Here is a 24,189-nt window from a genome sequence, read left to right as displayed (position 1 = left end):
CCAATCTTCTTTTTGCATCTTTCACTGGCAAGTCTTCAAATGTCATTGTCTTCCCTTATTTGAACATCAGGATATGTGCTTTTCTCTAGTTCTGCTGCATCTCTCTAGTTTTCTAAGACTTTTCAAAAATCACTGACTGAAGCAATTCCATCTGCCAATCTCACTGGCATCATGGAAAGAGTATCAATTTTAGTCAGATCCCAACTCTGCCAGTTACCAGGTTTACAATCCTAGGTAAATAACTTTTCCTCTCTTGGCTTCAGTTTCTTTTTATTTAAAATGAGGGGCTTGGACCATATAATTACTAGTCATATGCCCAACTGTAATCCTAATCCATTCACAGAATTCTGCAAAATAAAGGAAAAATCAGAATTTTTTTAATTTAAGTCTAAAAACATTGTGAAGTACTGGGGAGCTGCAAAATTACAGGAAAACGACTACGTGTGCTAAATTCATTTCCCAAGTTATAATCTCTACTCTGTCTCTGATTAGATGCCATAAAAGAAATCTTTTCCCAGAAACAGCTTGTAGGGTCACTATAATCTTGGAACCCCATGGTTAGGTACCTGTAACCTCAATACATCTCTTGCCAAAATGCCCTTACTTTTCATAGGCTGTTTTTACAATATATTGAATTTAAATACACTGACAAATTTCCTTTGGAAAAAAAATGAAGTTTTCCCTAATTCTAATTTTTTCGTGAAATATGATTTTTTTTCCTCCAAGATTTAATAGCTTTTGGAGTTAGGGCAGGAAACAGATCACAAACATTCTGACTGGAACCTCAGTCCACACTATATACTTGGAAGGCAGGCCAGAAATATTTGTTCGTTCAACAAATATTAAAGTGCTTACTTATAAGCAAGGTCCTGTACTAAGTAAGCTAAGTAAGAAAGGGAGGAAGGGAAGAAGGGAGAGAAGGAAAAAGAAGGGAGAGAAGAAGGAAGGAAAGGAGTAAGAGAGGGAAGAAGGAAGGAAGAAAGGAACAGAGGGAAGGAAGGAGAGGGTGAGGAAGGAAGGAAAGAAGGGAGAAAAGAAGGTAGTGAGGGAGGGAAGAAAGCAGAAAGAAATAAGAGAGGGAGAAGGGAAAGAGAGAGGGAAAAGGGGAAGGAGAGAGGGAAAGAGGGAGTTAGAATTGATAAATCATTTAAAATACACAGACTAGAGCAAAAAGAAGTTCAGAAGGGGATGCAGAGGGCAATTTTATTACTCCAGTGTTAAATTTAATGTATACTTTTAAAAACCTCCACAAAACAAAAGTTTATGGAGTCCCTTTTTTGTTCTTTTTATAATAAAACATTTATAACTGGGGTGGGGGGAGGGAGAATGTCACAAGAGGGTACACAGCAGAACCTCTGGTCTGCCCTAGCTTGAACATACCTTGGGGTGGGCCAAGCCTGTACAGTCACTTGTCAGGAAATGTGGCACAATACTGATGCACTTATAACTTTGGGATAACAGCAGGCAACCAAGGGTGCTCCCATCCTGAGACAGGAAGGCAGGTGTGTGTGGGAGGGGGAAGGAGGGAGAATGAAGTGAGGTAGGCAGAAGTGAGTCAAAGTTAAAGCATATCAAAGTCCTTTTTGATTGAGTCACATGGTTCCCTAACAATGACCAGAACAGAGAGGTGGCAGGGTGGATGGGTTGAGTCTTCAACTTACCCCTTACAGAGTTTATAATAAAAAAACAAAATGAGTGGTTTGGTCTGGGCAATCTTTAGGGGCCCTTCTAGCTCTGATGTTCTATGATTCTTATCTCTGGTCCAATTCAACAAATATTTATTTAGCATCTTGTCTGTTCAATGTACTGGTCTATGACAGTATCTCCCCAGTCTGTGTGCTTTGGATTCAAATGGCATTTTAAGGCACAACACAAATACCCATAAGGGTAATAACTTGTTTCCCAGTGGAAAAAGGCTGAAGAACTCAGTTTAATTCCCAGGTGTCCCTCCATTTACACTTAAAAAGAACTCTGTGTGCTTGGTACATTCCAGTGTTGGTCTGTTTCCTCTGTGGAAACAGAGTTCCTTGCTAATTCTTGACAGGGAGAACAGAGACGGAAACAGCAGTCCGCTCTCTTACTATAGGTATTGTTCAGAAAAAAAAGGACATTTGAATGATTCAAGGATGTTTGGTCAGAATTTGCATGGATTTTATCTGACTGCTCTATTCTCTCTCCAATTTCTTTTTTTTTCAATATGTCTTAGAACAAATCCCATACCAGAGTGCCCACAAGAACAGAGTTGAAATTCAGCCTCAGATATTCATGAGTCTGTGATCCTAGACAAGCCACTTAACCTCTCTTTGCCTCAGTTTCCTCAACTATAAAATGGGGAAAATAATAGCATTTATCTCCAAGGGTTATTTTGAGGATCAAATGAGGTAACAGTTGACTATATGATCCTACCCTAAGTTTTCATTAGCAAGAAAATTCCAATGATCTTACCATTCCTTCATTCACTTAAATATTTACTGACAGCAAGGGAAGACATCACCCTCCTGATGTCTGTCACTGGTCCTCTTCCAGAAAGGACAAACAATCCCAATCAATTCCACAAACTTACAAAACAATGAGCCTTTGTATGAAGTTCCATTGTTCACACATCCTTTCCCTCCAAGGTTTGGACCTACTTGTTGATCCTTTGAGGTAGCATGGTTGTTTTTTCTCAAAGTTAATTAATTTATTATATTTTTAAATTCATTTAACTTTTAATTTATGGAACAAAACAAGCATTTTCATATGAAACTGCAAATCTATTCTGTACAACTTGCTATTCCTTTTAAATATAAAGTTATCATGTAATTTTTTTTCCTTTTTTTTCCTCCCCCTCCACCCTAGAGATGAACCCTTGTTGATTGATTGACTGAACTGTGATTTCACTGGTACAAGGGAATTCATGAAGAAGAATCTCACTTTACCAATGCAAATGGACTCCTACTTTGCAACTTATACTTCCTGTGGACCCAGAGAGATTAAAAGACTTGTCCAGGGTCACACAGTCATTATGTGTTAAAGGCAAGACCACAATCACAGTCTTCTTGATTTTGAGGCTCATTCCCTATCCACAACACCAGGCTGTATCTCCCATTGGCACGTTGTTAAAAGGATGAAAAATAATGCACAATTAAGTCCTGGTGACTGGGACTGCCCCAAAATGAACTGGTTGACTCAGATTCTTGGGAAGATAGCCTTTGTTGGGAGGACCTTTTTATTGATATATAAAAATGTACAAACAATACTTTTGAGATTTTTTTGCAGTAAGGAGGGTGTGGAATTGGGGGTTCAAAAAGATTTCTTCTCAACCCCCATCCCCTAGGAGTTGTTAATAGCATCTTTGGGACAGAACTACACATGCTCAACCAAGCAACCACTCAGTTCCTGACTGTTTTTTATCTTTCTGTTTCCCTTTCTAAGCATGTCATTAAAGAGAATCGGAGGGTAGAATTACCCAGCCCAAAAGGTGGCAGCCACTGGGGCCATATGCAGTTTCCTGCAAATGAATCAATGAGCCACATGCCCCAGAGGTCTGTGCGTAGATGATGTCATTACTGTATCCCTAACTCTTAGTTGAAAGACGACAATCTCCTGGAAAATATGATATCAGAATCTAGTCTTCTAAGAAGAGAGATTTCTAAAGCAGCTAGCCCTTGTGGGAGATTCACTGAACAGGAGAGATGCATCTCTATCAGCCTCATGATCAGTTCCCCTCTAGAAAAGCCCAAACTATGGGACATCACTGAGCCAGAAGGACCCTGGGAGTCTGATGGAAAAGCAGGCCCCACCAAAGAGAGAGGAGAATGGAATTCATGAGCTACCATGAGAATCTTATGTTTTCCATGTTGGTTTATTGACTCCTGTAAATCCTTTACATGTGCTGTATTTTCCAGAGGGTGAAATAGGGCCTGTCTTGTACCTAATAGGTATGTTACATTAAATTCTCTTCTAGAAGCAAAGGATTCTGCTGGTTACATTTGTGGAAACCTAGTCACAAGTAATTCATGAATTATATTTGGAGATTTACTAGGTAAACTCTGGGTAAGGGCATACCAACCCAAAGTGATGATGATCTTTTGGGATAGCTCTCATGATTAAACCTGTTTCATGTAAGCCCAGAGTTTGAAGTGGAGGTGGGGGAGAGAAAGGGGCCTGAGACATAGATTAGACACATATTACATACATAACAGTGCATTATCCCTCATGAACGACCCTAGCTATCCAGGATGAAAACATCAGTCATCTTTGGCTCTTCCATTTTCCTGAGCCCCCATAACCAATCAACTGACAAGTCTTGTTCATTCTGTTTCTGCAAAATCTCTTGAATCCATATCTTCCTTTCCATTTCCATCCTTTATCACCTCTTGACTAGACTATTATCCGAGCTTCCTAATTGCTCTCCCTGCCTCCATTCTCTCCTTTTGATAATCCATCCTTCACAAACCTGTGAGAATAATATTCCCAATGTACAGGTCTAATTACGTCAATACCCTCCTCAAAAACATTCATTGACTCCCCATTGTCTACAAAAATAATACACAAAGTCCTTAGCTTGGCTTTCAAGGCACTCGTGAAATCTAGTTCCAACCTACCTTTCAGACATTCCACACTAGATCCTTTGATGTACTCTCTGCTTCAATAAACTGAACTATTTTGCTGTTCCCCTTTCCAGCTTTCCATCTCTTACCTCCACATATTTGGACACACTGTCTGCTATGTGTCAAATGGATTCTCCCTCTAACTCTGCTTCCAGAATGCCTTCCTTCAAGGCCTAGCTCATATGGTACTATCTCCACCCCCCTCCTCGCCCCCGAATCTCTGCCTGAAAACCCTGGCTACAAATGATCCCATATCTCCATGCCACACTGTTGGACCACTCCTACGTAACTGTAGACCAAATTATATTCCAGTCATTTGTATATTGCTCATGCTGGCTACTTCCACTTAAGTCCCAAGTTTTGTGCTTCACAATTTATCTCTTTGGGACTCATTTTCCTCATCTGTAAAACAAATCAATTTCAAATGTCAAAACCCAGTCAAAAGCTTCTACAATTATGATTCTTAGATTAGTTCACATCATTCATTCATTCATTCATTTGGGGGGTTTTGTTTGTTTTGCCTTTTTCTGTGACACGAGGTTTCCCTATCTAGGGCAAGCTGCAAGTGCAGAGGCCCCTCAAGGGCCTTATTCCATTGCTGATTGGCACAGGAACTTTGACCTGCTCCCTTTCCCATCAGGGTAGGTTACCCTCATTTGACAAGCTCCTCCTCTTCCAGGTTTTAGTCATGGAGGGGTCCCCATATTGGTACCAGATTTAGTGCAGACCCCTGACTGATATTAGACCTACTACAGCTCACAACTACTAAGCTCAAGTGACCCACCAGCCTGAACCTGCCTGGTAAGTAACAGGGATTACAAGCATGTATCACCATCCCCAGCCCATTCACTCATCTGTTCAAAAACTATTTATGGGAAACCCATTATAGTCTCAGTATTATGCTAGACATTATGGGGCCACTTTTTTAAAAGCAAAAATTATAGTTCTTTCCCTCAAGGATCTTATAGCATATTTCTGCAAAGACAGGGCAAACACACAAATTTTTAAAAACAACACAGACAGGATATGATTAAGTGCTAAAAAAAGCAGGCTTTCTATTATACCACAAAGTCTTCCTTTAGACTGCTCTCCTTCAGCGGTGGTAATTGTATTGTGGGGGTAATCAAAGTGTTACGGAAATTGTACTACATTAAGGTTGTGAAAAGTATTTGCTTCTGGGGATCTGAAGGTGCTGGATAACTGGGTTAAATACCACATATGAGATGTAGGTCAGCAGGGGTGCTAGCTTCAGCAGAGGGAACGCTGGACCTGGGTTACAATGACACTGTCTTTTGCATTGTGGTGTTATGTAGTCAACTCAATAAGATACTCATTCAACAGGTCTTCATATGTCCAGCATTGTTAGATAATGCTAAGTGAAGGGCATAAGAAATACAAGTCCCTATTTTCATGGAACTCATGATCCAGTTGGGAAGATTACATATAAATAGGAAGCAGTAAACTTGAAATCTGGGAGTAGAATCAATGAATAGCAAGGTTGGAAGTGACCCAAGAAGTCATCTAGTTTGATCTCTACTGAAATCTCCTCTACATTTCCAACAAGTGGTCAGGCAGCTTTCACGTGAAGACCTCTAATAAGAGGGAACTCACTATTTGTCAAGAAGAGAAAGACAGGAGACTTGAATTCACACCCTGGGAGGTTTGATTAAAAGAAGTCAGGGTATTCAGCATGGAAGATTTATAGGGAACAATCTAGCTGTCTTCAAGTAAGTGAAGCACTATCACTTAGTAGAGCAGACTAGATTTGATGTGTTTAGTCTCAGATGACAAAAGTAGAAGTAATGAACAAAAGTTGCAGGGTCAAATTTAGGCTTGGTATTAGTACAAGCTGGGCTTCTCTGGGCATATCCAGCTCTAACATGGAGAGATCCTTGAGGGGCCTTCTGAGCATGCCCAGTTTGCCTAACAGGGCCCGCTCCTATCCCCATCCACAAGGTAGGTGAGACAGTGGGCTCCATATTAGGCAAACTGGGCATGCCTAGAAAAGACTGGGCTGCATAAGGAAAATTTTTCTAACAATTGGAGTAACTCTAAAGTGGCATGGACTGACTTGAGATAGGCTTTCCTATAATAGTCTTCAAACAATTACTGGATGGTTATTTTTCAATTATGTTCTAAAGGAGATTAATTTTTATTCAGGTACAAATTGGAGTAGCTGGCCTTGGAATTCTAACTCTGAAATTCTGTAACAAATATCCTGAAGTTCTAGGCCTAGATTCTAGCCCTGACTCTCCTATTAGCTAGCTCTGTATTCTTGAGCAAGGGACTCTTATCTTTTTGGACTTCAACTTCCTTATCTATAAACAATGAGATGGTGGAACTATGAGTACCAGAGGCAGCTAGGTGGCACATTAAATAGAGTTCTGGACTTGGAATTGAGAAAACCTGAGGTCAAATTGGGCCTCAGACAATTGCTAGCTATGTGAACCTTGGTAAATCACTTAAAACCTTTCTCAGCCTCAGTTTCTTCATCTGTAAAATGGATACAATAACAGCACCAAGCTCCTGGGAATGTCATGAGAATAAAATGAAATAATATGCATAAAGCACTTCATAAATGCTAGATGTCATTATTATTGTTGTTATTGTTTGTTATTATTCTCATTCCCTTCCAGTTCTAATAGTCTGGGATCCTATCTATGAATTAGGATAGTGGTGTCAAGTGTGTGGCCTACTGTCCAAGTAGAGCCCACAACGCTGTTGAATTCAGCCTGAAAGAGATTAAAACGTAGTTCTTATCTGATTTTAACGTGCTGGTATTAAAAACAAAATGTAGAAGCATGTGTGGTTTTCTAAGTCAATATGTAACCCTCACAGGAATCCCCATTTCTATATGAGTTGACACCACTGAATTAGAGAACAAAACATAAAGTGCTAAATGATGTGGTATTAACAAGAAGATGACCCCAGCTCCACCACTCATTGGCTATGTGACTCAGGTGACTGCTTTGGGTTTCAGTTTCTTCATCTGTAAAACAGGGAAAATAATACCTTGGACTATCTACCCCAAAGGGTTGTTTTGAGCCTCAAATGAGATAATGCATGTAAAAAAAAATGCTTGGTAAATCTTTAAGTGCTACAGAAATGTCAGCTCTCGTGATCTGGGAGGACTTAAAGGAGGGTTGTCTCCAGGATAGAGAGTCAAATCCTTTGCAACTCTTTGCTGAGGTCGACATGAAAAACTTAAGTGCACAGAATATTCCAGAGCTCCCTACTGGGCCTTGCGTGCTGAGGGCTGGCTTCAACCTGGTTTCATTAACCTTCTCAAGTCTTCTGACACCCTTGCTTCCCCAGCTCGACTATATCCTCATAAAATCAACCCATTTCTACAAAGTACCTGCTCCTGCATCCCTTAACCTTAGCCATACAGGCCCCCTTTTCTGTGTACTAACCCTTCCTTCCCTTTCTTTTCTCCTGTTAAGAATCTATGAACATGACACCAATAAGAAGAAAGTCCTAGGAAGACACAGATTTTACCTTCTTATAACTGCATCCATAGCCCATCGATCATTTGATAGATCCCCACTGGAAACAAGCACTATATTAGATACTATGGGGAGATGGAAGAGTATTACATATAATCCATAGTCTTTGTCTTCAAGAAGTTTACATATAGTTTGGGAAATAAAACTCCTAAATATGTAAAGAGAGCTAAGAGTACTAAGCAATATTTGATAAACATCAAATAAGTATTATGTGATATTGAAAGTGAGGGAGCTAGGGGTGGCCAGGTGGCTCAGCGAGTAAGAGCACCAGCTCCAGTGTCAGGATGACCTGGGGATCGAATCCAGGCTCCGACACTTAGCACCACACCCAGAAATAACTGGCCGTGTAACCTTGAGCAAGTTACTTAACCCCGATTGCTCATAAAAAAAAAAAAGAAAGTGAGGGAGCCCTGTGAGTCAGGGAAGTTTTCACAGAGGAGGTGAGGAAACCCTAAAATGTTATGAGAAATAGTTGAGGTAACATATACTAAGAACCTTGGAAACCACAAATGGGATTAGATGATTGACTTGGAATCAGAAGATTGGGGTTCAAATCTTGCTTCAGATCTGTGTGTAGAAATCTCTCCCTCACCTGAAATCCTACAATACTTTCAAGACCTTTCACTTTTTTCTACATATTGACTGTGAATCATTATTTAAAGTGTTCATTAATCTAAATCTTGTCTCTCAATCTAGATTATAAATTCTTTGAAGGTAGATATTATGTCTTATGCTGAGCACAATAGAAAGCACTCAATAAATTCTTGAATGAATTTTTAATTAGACAGTAAGCTCCTTGAGGGCAAAGACTGTTTCATTTTTGCCTTGTATCCCTAGAACTTAACACAATGCCTAGCTTAATAAACAATTGCTAATAATTGCTTATGGGCCCAACATTTAAGGCTGTACTTCAGATATCTATTTTAATTCAAACAAATAAACCAATGAAAATGCAATTCACAATGGCGAGTTTTAGGGAATCAATCCTCTGCCTAAAGTATTTTTTAGAAGAATCCCTCTGTCTCTTCTTCCATATGCCAAGTACTTTTAGGCACCACTTCATTTATTCCTTCCTTCATCTAAGACTTTGGTGATGAGATTTTGTTTATTATGGTTTGTTTTAGGGGATAGAACTGAATTTTGTGGGCACTTAGTGTGAATACTAAAGAGAAAAGCTACCATATACCTTGGAGATAAGAGAGAGGCAGCTAAGCCCCATTCAAGCAGGAAGAAAGAAGTCAAGATAAAAGACTACAGTGACTCTGATGCCCCCAAAAGCTTATAGCAGGATGTGTCAGGTTTCCTGCTTGTATACTTGAAGTAGTCATTTCTGGGAACACAATATACATCTGCAAGCACTTAAAACATACTGGAGGTTTTTAAAATTATGGTTAAGTTCTAACCCTAACTGCACCCCAGTGCATGCATGTATATAGTTGGAGAAATAAGTACTTAATAAATGCTATTTGACTAACTTTAGGCTTAGGGTAATGGCTTTGTTATTGTTGTCATCATAATTCTTCCCTCCCTCCCCCCATTCTGAATATTGAAGGACAAGATTCATTCCTGTATTCAATGGGCATATGGACTCAAAGAACTGGCAGAGAGCTTAACAATCATCTAATTCAACCCTCCTCCCAACCCCATCCCCTCCCCCCACATTCTGTAAATAAAGAAACTTGAGGCACAGGGAAAGGATGTAACTTTACTAAAGTCATATAGGTAATATATAGCACAATGCCTGGTGTAAAATAAATGATCACTCTACTTACTACCTAGCTAGCTAGTTATCATGAGCACTTAATAAATGCTATTTTTATGTATCTATCTCTGTACCTATATAACTCTGAATCTACATATATATCTTTATATGTATGTATGTATCCATCTACTATCCATTTCTCTCTCTCCCTGTAATCTCTCTCTCTTCCTCTCCTCCTCCCTCTCTTTTTTTTTTTTAAAGCAATTGGGGTTAAATAACTTGCTTAAGGTGACATGGCCAGTTATTTCTGGGTGTGGTGCTAAGTATCTGAGCCCAGATTTGATCCCCAGGTCATCCCGACACTGGAGCCGGTGCTCTTACTCACTGAGCCACCTGGCTGCCCCTAAGCAATTGGGGTTAAGTAACTTGCTCAAGGTTACACGGCCAGGTGTTTCTGGGTGGGTGCTAAGTGTCTGAGCCTGGGATTTGATCCCCAGGTCATCCTGATGACACTGGAGCCGGTGCTCTTACTCGCTGTGCTACCTGGCAGCCCCTCCCCTCCCTCTCTTTATTCTATCTCTCTCCTCCCTTTTCCCCCCTCTCTCTCTCAGCTCAGTGCCCTTTATACTAGATTACTGAACCCCCAATGTGCTTTATCCTGAAGTAGCTGCCTGACACCCTTCCCTTCCTCGACAACTTCCACTCTGATGTTGACACTTTTCCTTATTTAGTGTGCTCTGGTTGGCCAGACCCTCTACTACAGCATTCTGTATAGATCTGCCCTTCCCAGGCAGGGCCCTACCAATATGCATCTTTCCTGAACTCCTTTCCCCATCAAAGATGTCCTCCTATTTTATTCCTTTGGTGACCACCAGTCAATCTGTTGAACTCCTCAATTCTGACTGTATGCTAATTAATAGGTTCACCTCTGTTATAGGAATCTGAAGATCTTCCCTGCCCCTTGGCCCTTTGATAGGCTTAAGTGACTCTAAGAACCTTCCCTTATTTGAAAATATACTCTGCCCCCTAATAGGCTGAAATGTGGTCACATGGAACCTGTGGAGGGAGGCTTGTTTTTCAGGAATGCCCACACGTTGTTACTTTGTGATTGGGCAGTGGGTCAAGAGGGCTGTTATGTTCTCTAAGCCAGGAGAAGGCTATATATACCCTGATGTGAGGTTTTGTTTTGGGGCTCACTTTGGAAAGAGTTGTCGTGATTTGGCCAGTTGAGACTCTGGGCAGCTGTTGAGCCCCCTGGCTTCGAAAACCCAGATGTTGGTGCTTCCCTCTCTGGTAACTGACTAGGTAATGGTCAGACAGTTGGAAGCCCTGTCTGTTGATATGTTTCTGTCTGTATTTTTTTGTTTGCTTGTAACTTCTGTTTGTATTCTCTGAAGTTCAGGGTGCCAACTTTTCCCCCTGAACTAGGTAAATGATATATGTTTGATTGATTAAAGTAAGATTGTTAACCCATCTTGAGTTGCTTTCCTTTAGAAAAGCAGATCTAAGAACTTGTCCTAGCAGCCATTCTGGGTATGCTAGGGTGCTTGCTGCTATAAACTCTTACTCTTACATCTGGGCATTCTAACAGAGGTGTCAGAAAGGACATTGGACTCTGAGTCAAAATCCTGGCTCCAAATCCTCTATCTGCTATTTATAAGAATCAGACCATCATGGAACATTAGAACTGAAAGGAACCCAAGGTAATATCTAATCCAATCCCTTCATTTTGCAAATAAAAAGATTGTGATAGTGTTAAAGTGACTTGTGCAGGATCAAATAGCTAGTGAATAACCTACGATGTGAACCCAGATGTCCTGATTCCTAGGCCTAGATATTTTCACCTTTACCCCATTGGTGTAGAGTTTTGTGACCTTAGCCAACTAATTTAGAACCTCAGCCTTAGTTTCCTCATGTGTAAAAGAATGGTAAGAATATCTACTTTTACAAGGTTGTTGTGAGGATCGAATGAGAAGATGTGTGAAAGGTGTTTTGCAAACCCTAAAATATTATCTGAATATTAACTATAATAATAAGGATGATGATGAGGATGATGAGGATGATGTAACCTTGGGCAAATCACTTCGCCTGTCTTACCCATAGTTTACTCGCTTTATTTTACATATGAGGAAACCAAACCTCAACGAGGCAGCTAGGAGATACAATGGATAGAGCACTGGGCTGGTGGTCAGAATGGCCTGAGTTCAAATCCAGCCTCTGATACTTTGTAGCTCTGTGACTCTGGGCAAGTCACTTAAGCTGTTTGCTTCAGTATACTCAACTGCAAAATAGGAATAACAGTATCTAACTTGCAGCATTACTGGGAGGATCAAATGAGATATTTGTTAAAAAAAAAAAAACACTTAGCACATAATAGGTACTTAATAAATTCTTGGTTTTTTACTTCTTTCATAGAGGTTAAGTGAATTGCTTAAGTTAACATGGCTTTTAAGTGTCTGACCTGAGACTAGAACCCAGGTCTTAAGATTCACTGTTCGGAGCTTTTTCTAATCTTTAATTGTTTTAAATGAATGTATTTTGCTCCTAGATAGATTGTAAGCTCCTTAAGGGCACACTACATCAGCAATTCTCAAACTTTTTGGTCTTAAGACCCCTTCATATCCGTAAAAATTTCTGAAGACCCTCCCCCACCACAAGCTTACATTTTACATGGCTTACATCTATCAACATTTACTATATTAAGAATTAAAACATGTTAGCATTATTATGAAAATAATTCTAACCTCACAACCCCCTGAAAGGGTCTTGGGAACTCTCTGGACCACACTCTGAGAACCACTGAACTGTGCTTATGTATTCCTGATTATCAGAGCTGGGCCCACAGCAGGTGGTCAATAAGTATTTGTTGCATCAAATGGAATCAGGCATTTGATAAATGTCAAATTGAATGTTTTTATTTTCATTATCCTGCTTTGGAATTTGCTTTTCTTTTAAACATATTGTGATTTTTACTTCATGAGGATAATCTCCTCTCAAGCAGAGGAACAGTCTGCCAAAGCCATTTATTCAGAAATGCCAAAATCAACAAGAAAAGAAAGGGAAGAATACTGACAGAAACTGGAAAGTCTGGCCTTCAAGGGAGGGATAAAAAAGGATAGATTATCAACTTGAGAGCTGTACTGAAAAAGTCACCAAATTTGAAAACACTATTATACTAGAAGAGAGGCCACATGGAATAATGAAAGACAGCCAACCTTATGATCAAGAAGACCTGAGTTCTAGTTCTGCCACTCACACAGATTGACTGGCTGACCTGGGAACATACCAGTGCCTCTTTATGGACATAAACCAAAGAACAGTTGCAGATCAGCACTGGCAGGGAAGTGCCCCAAACTATGACATCACCGGACAGGGCCAAAACTAAACAAACACTATACCCTTGAACTAAGCATGTTAGTATTTAGGAAAGATATATAGGGAGGGTCCTGAATTGTTTCAGCTACATAATAATCATTGTTTACTTTTTTCTGAACCTTATCTTTACATAAATGTAAATGTCTGTATTGGGGAAGAACAATAAGCAAATTCATCAAGTTATTGCCCCTTTGAAGGGCAAGGATCAGTGTTGTAGGAACTTGGGCCTTGATTATAAGTACAGAAAAATATTGACTGAGCATAGATCCCTGTTATGAAACACAAGGTATTACACTTAAACATACTGGTGTAAATTGAAGTCAACTTTCTTTGCTCATGATAAGCTTCAGAGAATAATGGGGCAGCCTTTAAGGTGGAAAATCCTGGGTTTGTCTTGGTTCTGACACTTACTACCTAGGTGGCCATGGACAAATTGCTTTATTCCTCAGTGTACCAGTATAGTCCACCAAGATTGTACAGGATAGCTAAGGCTCCTAGCTGCATACACCAGTGGAGAGTAGGGGAGGAAGGTAGTGAGTGGTCTACGTCAGACATATAAAACCAAACATCTCAACACCATCGTTAAAAAATAAAAAAAAAAATCTTTGCAGATACAGTTTCACTTTAAGAAGAATCTTTGACTTGAAAAAAAATGGTCTTTAACATAGAAGTAGAAACAAGACCCTAATGAAAGAATTTACTTTTCATTCTTCCTCATGTTCTTTCAGTCTTTAGGTATGACATAAATGAATTCTTGTTCTTCAATTCACTAGCTCCCTGGCTCTAACTTCCTCATCTGTAAAATAAGGGAGTTGGATTGGGTTAGATGATTTCTCAGGTTCCTAGAAGTCTAGCATCCAATATGTTTCCATACATCTTGTAAACCAATATTCTACAATGTAGATTGTCCCACCTACTTTCTGTGCTTAATCAATGTTGCTAACAATCTACTTGAGTTTTCTCTTTACTCAAAGTTAGCGTCCAATCCAAATCTCTTGTTTGGAAGGAAATCAGTTGCTAGCATTTATTTTTGTTTTAGTAACTCAGTGCACCTTCGCACTTCCTGACAAAGGGCGGGACAGGAAGAGGAAATACCAAAAATACTGCAAGACAGGCTGGTCTCATGGCATTTCCAAGTGACAGAAACCAGAAGCAATGGAAATCTGCTTAGGAAACTCTAGACAGTGAATTTCAGTTTGAGTGGAGCCTGGGATTCTAGTGGCCCAGAAGAGTTAATTCCACTTTCCAAAGGACTAAACATTTTTAGAGAGTAGCTTATTTCCAGGGAGTCTCTGACTCAAGAGTCATTTCTTCCAAATAAAACAAAATATTTAGAAATATGTCATCAATTCCTCTTCATGATATCAACATTAAGCACCTACTCAGTAGATGTTCTTTTGATATATGAAGATGATGACGTCACTTTCCCTAATGATAATGAAGTACGGACAACTGGCTAAAGTAAGGGATCTGGAGTCAGGTATGTGATGCTGAGTGAGTCTCTCTCCAGAACTGTTAAGATGTCGATTACAGTGCTCACTCAACAGGGTTGTTTTAGAATCAATTCAGATAATGTATGTTAAACACTTTGCAAACTGTATAAATGTGAGCTATTATTGCTGTGGGAAAATTACACAACCTCTCTGAGTCTTAAGCAATAAATCTAAGAGTTATAGATGGGTGGAGATCTTTGTTGGTAAGGAAATCTCCATACCAACAAAATCATAGACCTTTGATGGGCAAACTGTTAATAACAGCTCATATTTGCACAGTGATCTATATAATTTACAAAGCACTTTCCTCACAACCATCCAATGTGGAGGGTAACGCAAATCCCTATTTTCTAGATTATTAGATGAGGAAAATGAACCTCAGAGTACTAGTGTCCCCATAGTTTGTGAATGCCAGTCAGGATTTGAACCTGCATTTTCATATTCACACCAAAATGATGTGATTATTGTGCTCTAATTAACTCCTCCACCTAGTTTTTCCTGGACCAATGGGTTATAATTCTGAGACAGATGGAAGAAGTTATAGGTATAAGTCAGTCATCTTGGAATCAAAGTTTACACTATGGAAAAGGCACAATTCATTTCAACATAACTAATATGTGTTAAAGGCCTATTCTGTACTAGACAGCTAGTTGGAAAGAAAGCTAGAGTTTTGACTGGAGTCCCTGAACTCAAGGAGTTTACATTCTGCTAAAGGGGTGTAATGGTAGGGGGAATTTGAAAATCTTTCTGGCCCCTTAATAAGTCTAAGGGAATTTGAAGACCTTCCCTGCTTTAAAAATATATTCTGTCCCCAATAGGCTCAATGTAATCCATGGAGCTTATGGTGGAGGAGTTTGCTGAAAGGTAGAGCAGAGCCCAAAGGAAGAGAGGAGTCAGAGGAGCTAGACACAGTGGGAAGGGAGGATACATCTGAGGGAGACAGTTAGGCTTGTGAGCAAATGTTGGTTTGTGGGAAGGCTAAAGGACAGTGTGACTCTCTGTGCTGTTATGGTTTATTAACTTCTTTGCTACTATGAGGGAATCAGCTTACTAGTTTGGGGATTTGGTTTTCTGGTGTCTGAATAAATGTATTGCTTCTGTCTTGTATATGGAGAATCTATTATATTTAGTGTTTGAGCACTATGCAGGTATATTTATAGTGATCGTGGGCACTGTAAATATTGCATTGGCGCTACAAGGGGATAAAAATTGTACCAGTCTGGGTTGGCTAGGTGGTGCAGTGAATAGAGCACTGGCTCTGAGTTTAAATCCAGCTTCAGATACTTGACATACTTACTAGCCATGTGACTTTGGGCAAGTCACTTAACCCCAACGCCCTCCAAAAGGCAAAAAACTACCACTGTCAGAAGCAAAGGAATAGTTCAAAGTACCCTTGGAAAAAATAAGAAGGAAGAGGCCATAGAGGTAGCAACTAGCTGGCGCTAAAAATTCTGAGGGGATGATGATGAGGGAGTTCATTCAAGACATATTTGGATGAATGAAGGTAAGAGGTGGCATGTTCATGTCTAGGGACAGCTAATCTAGCATGGCTGGAAAATAAAAGTGTATGAAGGGGAGGGAAGTAATATGAGGCTGGATACATAAGTTGGAACCAGACTGCGGAAGGTATCAATTCCCAGGTTAAGGAATTCAAATTTTATCCTAGAAGCAGTAATAAACCAGTAAGGATTTTTGAGAGGGCAAGTGTCACAACCAACTCTGTGCACAGGAATATTAACTCAGCAGTTATGTAGAGGAAAGATTAAAGAGCAGAGAGACTGGAAACACTGCCATCAAGTAAAAAGCTATTTCAATAGTCGAGATAAAAAGAAGTAATGAGACCCAAAAGAAGGATGATGGCTTTGCGGATTGTAAGAAAAGGCCAAATCTTGTAAAGGTGATTTAATAGGAATGGTTATGGGAGGTAAGGAAGAGAAGAAAGTCCAATATGATTCCATGGGTGGGGGAATAATGACTTGGAAGATGGTGGGACTGTCAACAGATATAAGGAAGCCTACAGGAAGTGAGGAACTGAAAGGAAGGTGAAGCATTTAGCATCGGACAAGTGAAGTATCATGATTCAGTGGAAGCAGCACTGTCTCTAGGGTCAGAGGAACAAATACTACCTGTGTGATGTTGGGCAAGTCACTTAGCCTCTCTAGGCCTCAGTTTCCCATCTGCAAAATGAAAGGTTTGGACTAGATGGTTTCTAAGGTCCCTTCCAGTTTAAAGGATCTATCAGATGCCATTGGGACTTCATAGTAGAGATGTTCAGAAGGCAGTTAGAGATGGGCATTTGGAACTGAACAGAAAAACAGGGGAATTGTTATCCTCACTATATAGAGAATAGAAAGGACCCTCCCCACCTTCAAATGATGTGTTGTTACTGAACTGGGAAGTTAAACAACCCAGATTCTCTGGCAAAACTTAAAAGAAATAGAGCAGAGTGAAGTGAGCAGAAGCAGGAGACCAATGCATAAGACAACAACATTGTAAAGAAAAATATCTTTCAAGACTTCAGAATTCTGATCAATGTATTGACCAATTCTGATTGCAGAAGACCAAGATGAACCATGCTCTTCACTACCTGAGAGGCAACGGACTCAAAGTGAAGAGAGAGAGATACATATTTGGACATGGCCAATATGGTCATTTGTTTTGCTTGACAATGTAATTTTGTTATAAGGGTTTTGCTTTCCTTCTTTTTTGTTTCCAATGAGGCAGGAGGAGGGAAGGAGATAAAGGAGGAAAGATAAGGTTTTCCACTCACCTCGGCCAAAGGAAGAGGACAGAAGGAAGGCAAGAAGGAATCAGATACAACAAGCAGGACAGCTTTGAAAGTTAAATGCTGAATGTACAATATACTTTATAAAGAAAAGCAAATTCTACAGAACAGGAATGCAGTTCATGTACAATCCTCTCCTGTTTTACAATGTATATGCTAATGCTCATTTGATTTGATGTTTCTTAAGTTCATTTTTTTTATAGATTCATAAGATTCAAAATTACAAGAGAACTTAGAGAGATCATCTATTCTAACTACCTCATTTTACAGGTGAAGTTTGGAATGCATTCTCTACATCTCGTATTGTTAAAATCCCTATTCACAACATAGTTCAGGTAGGTGCCTTGCCTGATCTCACTCATTTCTTGGCCCCATCTTGAAATTATCTTATATTACTTTGTATGTATGTAGTACTCCTTTATCTGAGTACATGTCATCCCTCCTTAGAGTAAATCCCAGGAAGACAGAGATTATTTCCTTTGCTTTGTCTTTCTATTTATTAACAAGGATTTATTAAGTACCTACTATGTGCTAAGTGCTATGTTAGGCACTGGAGAAAAGACAAAAATCTTAGAGGTTGGGAGAGATGGTAAGGGAGAAAAGAATAGTCTTGAGTAGCAGTTAGGTTTTTAATTTTTCCATCAAAAAACTCTTTAGCCTTTGCATGATGTAGAAGAAAGGGTCCCCATCCTCATGGAGTTTACAGTCTAGCCTTGAAAGATAAGTATGTATAGAGATATATACAAAAGATATAAAATAATTTGGGGGTGATGGGGCACTAGAAGTCAGGGAAATCAGGAATTGTTTCGTGTAGAAGGTGGTATTTGAGCTACAATTTGAAAGAAAGGAAGGGTTTCCAAGAGGCAGAGGAGAAAAGGAAGTGCATGCCAGGCACAGGAGATGACAGTCAATGAAAAGGTAAAGAGATGGTAGAGTGGTGTTTATAATGAATGAGGAACAGTAAGAGGATTGGTAAGAGGAATGAGGAACAGTAAGAGTAAGTTCGGCTGGACTACAGTGTATATGAATGGAGAGTGATGTGTTGTTAAGATGAAAAAGTCGGTTGAGCCCTAATTTTAAAGAGTTTTAAATACCTAACAGAGGAGTTTATATTTGATTCTAGAAGTAACAGGTATTCAGTAGGAGAGTGATATAGTCAGTCTTAGGAAAATCCCAGCACAGTGCTTTTACATTTAATAGCTGCTTGTTGAATTGAAATGAATTGCCTAAGATCACACAGGCAGTAAGACTCAAGATTTGAACCGGGGTCTTTAGACTTCCAATTGAGTGTTCTTATTCCATGCAAAGGCCAAAGGAAAAATCGAAAGCTAATTGCTGTTCACAACCATACCCTTATTCTTTTCTCCCTTCCCAATCTCTCTTCACCTCCAAGATATTTGTCACCTAAACTCACCTTGAAGACCAGCTGGGACCTGAGACCTTTGATTTTCCTTCCAGTTGGAATGTGAATATACCCTCCCTAGGTATCCTAAATCTCTGTCTATTTCTGAAAATCTGCTCTACCATGCCTAGTAAGGACAGAGGAAATGCAGAAACTTGGAATTTCCTTTCACCCAATGCTGCTCAAAAGAAGCAATACAAATTTTGGATGTAAAAATGTCCTTTTCTCTCCATTCTCACATGCTAAATATGAATAGTCAGTCATTCAGTTATCTCACGGATTGGGAAGGGGAGGAGGGAAGAAGAGATGCTTCTTTTACAAGAAACATGAGGACTGAAAATTAAGAGAACGTCATATGGTACATTATGTTCTGGGACAGTGCCATTCTGGGGACTCTGCAGTGTATGTTTTTCACTGAAAGCATTGAGTAAAGTAATTTCCTCTGTAATAAGTCACAAAATTTATTTTTCAGATCCATCTGTAGGTTTTATAGGTAGAATCCAGAACTTCATCAGAATTTTGTATTGAGTGGTATTATTGCCTTTTGGGTTCTGCTTGTTTGTTTGTTTGCAAAGAGGCTGTTAAAAAAAGATTGTTAAATAATAAAGACTCAATATCACTGACAGTATCAAGAGTTGAAACAGGAACACTTCCCTAAAGCAAAGATAGTCATGAAATATCCCAATATGCTTGGTACATAATGATGCTGGGAAAAGAGCTTTTATGGCTAGCTCCAGAGTTGCAAGATTGCAGGGTGGCACAGAGAAACAATAGACTAAGATTCAACCAGAAGACCTGGGTTCTAGTCTCAGTAGTGATAATACTAGTTATTCATGTGACCCTGGGAAAGTCACTTAACCTTTCTGTGCCTCCATTTCCACATCTGCAAAATGAAAGGGTTGGATACATCTTCAAAAGCCTCTTCCTACTCTATACCTCTGATCCTCTGAATCACTTTTCCTCTCTGCATCTCAATTTTCTCCACCAGAGAAAAACAGGGAATAGACCAGATGTTCTTAAGGTCTTAGCAACTCTAATATTCTGTGATTTTGATATCAAACATTTAGGAAAACAATCTCATCTCCAGCTGAATCTATAAAAATGCTCTTTGAAAGGCAGCATATTAAGGGTTTCCCTGTGAGTTAAGATTACATGAGACAAGGATTATATAAAAGATGAATACACTGTACAATAACAAAGCATTCCCCAGCAACATATTACCCCAAATTTATCCCCCAAATGAGTTTTGCCCATAATAATCTGGTTGATTGCAAGAAAATATACCACTCGGGCCATTTCCCACTTAATTAACAATTGTATGACTATGCCTGAGGCACTGGGCAGATTGAGACTGGTCTTTTTTTTGTCTTTATCTCTCTAGTGCCCAGGTGGTGCTTTGCACAGTAGGCATTTAATTAGTGCTTATGGAATTGAACTGTACTCTTCTAGAGTGGGGTATCTTCATCCAATCTGTGAACTTTAAAAAAATATTGACAACTGTAAGTCAACATGAATGGTTTTCTTTGTATTGTATTCTGTGCAACTAAAAACATTCTGGGAAGGAGTCCTCAGGTTTTCCCAGACTGCAAAAAGGATCTAACACCCAAAAAAGGTTAAGAACCCCTGATCATAATGCTTTAGAACTGAAAGAAGATTTCAATGTTTTTTTTAGCCAACCTCTTCCTTTTCAGAGATGGAAACTGAGGCCCTTGAGAAGTGAAAAGACTTGACCAAAGGTCACAGAGTTTAAATACACAGTGGAGTCAGGATTTGAATCTAGCTCTTCAGATAAAAAATGCAATTTTTAAAAAATCTATCACAATGCATTTGAGAGCGTTCAAGTCATTACCCTGGAAAAACATGCATTAAAATTTACAAAAGATATCAGCATGGGCAAATATTGCCCCAAGCAATTTAAAAATAAATTTAAAACACTAGACTGTCTGTTGTTTAAATTCCCCGTAACAGAACTAAAAATTTAAAGTTTCAATAAATTGCAAGATAGAAAAAACAACCCACTTCCTAAGTCATCCCAAACAACATTCAACAAAATTCAAGTCAGTTTCAACAAGTTACAACTCAGTGTCTTGCTTTTAAATCAGCACCTCTGGGAATCTGCTACAGGGATGGGGGATCTCTGGAGCAGAAAACAAACAATGCACTCCCAGAGTTCTTTCTCCTCAGCTGCCGGGGCAAAGACTGGAAAACATTCCTGTCGGAGCTAATCAGACTATGGAGAGGAAAAAACAGCTGTCAACTAATGCAGAGGTGAAGCCTTTCAGAGTTTTGTTTCTGGAACCTCACGCACTTGTGGGAAAACTCCATTGCTGATGAGTTTGGAAGCTTTCTGATTGCTTATTTGGGGGAATACTTGAAAAAATGTACTAAAATGTTCCCTTTCACCAGCCTTTTTCAGCGTCAACAATCATAGCCCAGTTGGGCTTCCCGCCCTTCCTTACACCTCCCTCCCCCCTCCCCAGTAACTCACCAGGACTTGTGCATCTGTATTCCCAGTCCAAGCTTAGGCATCCAAGCTAAATCCATCATTATTCCATCTTGGGCTAAAACTCAGCCTCCCCCCAGCAGGCGCAGCACACCATGTTTCTGCAATACTTCTTCCCCGTGCGAGTATGTGGCGTGCTCTTGGACTGAATAACAAACTCGATTCCAAAGGACGGTTATCCCGAGAGCTTGGGGTCCTGCGAGTGGGGCTTTATGCCCAATAATGCCCTGAACGGTAAGGAAGCACTAAACTCAGAACTAGCAGGAAGGAAAAATCGACCATGTGAGCAGGGGGAGGGAAAAAGAAAGGAAAAGAGAGGGAGAAAGAAGGGGGGTGGGTGGAAACCCACCACCCAACCAAGCTGCTCAGTGGATAACCCCCGGGTAGATAGCAAGGATTTCAGGAAATCCAGACACTTAAACAGGAAATCTGAATACTGAATAAACATTCCATCATGTCCGCAGATACACGGCACCACGGGCTGGTCAGTCTCCCTTTAACCCTTCCCCTGCCGCGAACTCCCGAGTGCCCGAGTCAATCCCCGCTCCCCCAACCCCCCGCCCACCCTCCCGCCTACCTTTGTAACTCGAGCTCACCAGGAGGGGTCAAAATAGTTCCCGATTTCTCTCCACTGTGAGCGGCTCTGGGAAGCCCCTTTGCAACACACCCCTTTTCTCCTCCCCCCCTGCCCCTGCCCCTGCCCTTGCCCTTGCCCTTGCCCTCGTCCCAGCCCCTGCCCCAACTTCAGCCCAAGCCCCTCACCGCTTCCAGATAAACTTTCCTGACAACATTTTCTTCCTGATGCTCCTCATTTCCCAAGCCCTTTGGTGTACATTTAGTGCTCAGAAATGAGTTGTTCTCAAATGCCCATCTACAACAGCAAGGCATTTTAGAACAGACCTTTCTGCTCCTGGATCCCAGAAGGCATCTCAGTCTGAGAATGGTGTGCTACACTAGAATTGGTTTAATGTTGGTTTTTTTAATTATTCTTTTTTCTTTAGTTCCTTTTTGCCACAATTGACAATTCTTGGCGCTCTTTTCAACTCTTCCTCCCCCCTCCCTTTTTTATTTGTTGTCGTTGTTAATTCTGGGGTTAGTACCTAGGGGGAACGGGGAAGGAAGGGCATTTCCAAGTCAGGAAAAAAAAAAATCCTTAGGGAGAAAAAGTGCTTGCAAAACGTGGGTATGCCGTCGGTTTGGGTCTCCTAGGACATTCCCAGGCACCCTCTCTCTCTCCACCTCTGCTTTTTGTGTTCCGTTGTGAGTGGATGTGCGACTCTGCTTTTTGTGTTCCGTTGTGAGTGGATGTGCGACTCTGCTTTTTGTGGCACTTCCCAAACTGCTTATTGCTGGTTAAGGGAAAAGTGGTAGAGCTGAGCTCTTAACCTCTTCTCGTGAAACCTGAAACCAAGAGAGCCTTCCAACACTGTTTGGGATCTTTGCTCTAAACCGAAGACTCAGGACGCTCAAGGTTTGTTAAAAATTCTGGTGAAGACCTTAGGATTTAGAGTTGGAAGGGGCCCCTGAGGCTGCTTAGTACAAAGGCTTTCATTTCACAAACGAAGTCCTTCGAAGGGGAAGTGATCTGCTCAAGATCACACAGCTGGTTTACTGGAAAGGCTGGAACTAGAATCCAGGTGCTCTCTCTTCATATCCCAAACTTTTCTGCTGTATCACAATGCTCTCTCAAAATGTTCTGGAAAACCTGGCCCAAACTTTTAAAGCTGATGGTTTGAGTTTTTCAAATTGCTCTTACATCCCATTGGACGCTGAAATTCCAAGAGAATATAAATAGGAATCCAAGTTAAAGACTGGAATTACCCAAGGGCTTAACTAAGGTGCTCTATACAAATCTCCAGCTCAGAAAAGGATCATAAAATGTTAGCACAGGAAGGGGAAGTGAATTGCCCAGGGTGACACCAGTACTAAGCCACAGTGACTGGATTAGAATGTAGACTTCCTGCTTCCAAATAGTGCTCTGTGCACTATACAATGCTGAGGTCTAAACATCCTAATCAGCTTTGTAGGCAGTATTTTGCTCAATTTGATAAACTCTGTAAAATAATATGTGCTGGGCCTGAAGACAGGAAGACTCCTGTTCCTGAGTTCAAATCTGACCTCAGACACTAGCTGTATGACTCTGGGCAAGTCACTTAACCATGTTTGTCTCAGTTTCCTCATCTGGAAAATGAACTAGAGATGGAAATGGGAAACCACTTTAGTATCTTTGCCAAGAAAACTCCAAAAATGGGGTTATGAAAAGTCGAACATAACTGAAATGACTAAACAACAAATATAACTTTTAAAATGTTTATATTTTCTATTGCTTTATACTTACATAGATTAAATTGGTGGAAGGGAAGGTAGGACCAAAAACACTGAACTGGGAATTATAGAGCATGAGCCTGCCACTAATAACTGATTAACTGATAACTGATTCTGTCACTTATGACTGAGTAGTCCTTTAGTGGTTTCATGATTTCATCTATTTGGGCATTTCCTCTGCCCTTTCAAATCTTAACCCTACTGAAGGTTTTCATCCTAGGCAGCTGAATAGTACAGTGAATTGAGAAGTGGCTTGGAGTCAGGAAAACCTGACTTCAAATCCAACCTTGGAGACTTACTACCTATATGACCCTGGGTAGGTCACTTAACCTCTGTATGCCTCAGTTACCTCAACTACAAAATAGGGCTATTAATAGCACCTACTTGGAAGGGTTGTTGTAAGGATCAAATGAGTTAATATCTGTAAAATGCCTAGAGCATAGTTGGCACTTAACAAATGCTTATTTCCTTCCTAATCTTAGCCATACTTTCTAGTAAATTCTCCT

General features: G+C 40.2%; 1 protein-coding gene and 1 long non-coding RNA gene across 9 annotated transcripts in view; one reads left to right on the top strand and one right to left on the bottom strand.

The window, feature by feature from the left end:
• ASAP1 (ArfGAP with SH3 domain, ankyrin repeat and PH domain 1) overlaps positions 1-24,189 on the bottom strand; it is a 631,037-nt gene that overhangs the window by 475,877 nt on the left and 130,971 nt on the right. For 3 of the 8 annotated variants that reach the window (XM_069081245.1, XM_069081235.1, XM_069081240.1), the window contains exon 1: positions 21,344-21,922. The exons of 1 other annotated variant lie outside the window; for it this stretch is intronic. Coding sequence is in view for 1 of the 7 variants with exons in the window: in XM_069081240.1 (XP_068937341.1) it covers positions 21,344-21,402 (59 nt within the window). In the remaining 6 variants the exon portion in view is untranslated. 4 more of the 8 variants (XM_069081236.1, XM_069081237.1, XM_069081244.1 and 1 more) reach the window with 4 other exon arrangements.
• LOC138155946 (uncharacterized) overlaps positions 21,454-24,189 on the top strand; it is a 100,096-nt gene continuing 97,360 nt past the window's right edge. The window contains exon 1 of the long non-coding RNA XR_011167034.1: positions 21,454-21,592. This is a non-coding gene — a long non-coding RNA (uncharacterized lncRNA). The remainder of the gene's footprint in view (positions 21,593-24,189) is intronic.

This window comes from Petaurus breviceps, unplaced genomic scaffold, assembly GCF_028583685.1.
Source record: "Petaurus breviceps papuanus isolate PSGF00001 unplaced genomic scaffold, PetGlider_PUasm1.0 98, whole genome shotgun sequence".
NCBI lineage: Eukaryota > Metazoa > Chordata > Mammalia > Diprotodontia > Petauridae > Petaurus > Petaurus breviceps.
This window is presented reverse-complemented; position numbering and strand designations above follow the sequence as displayed.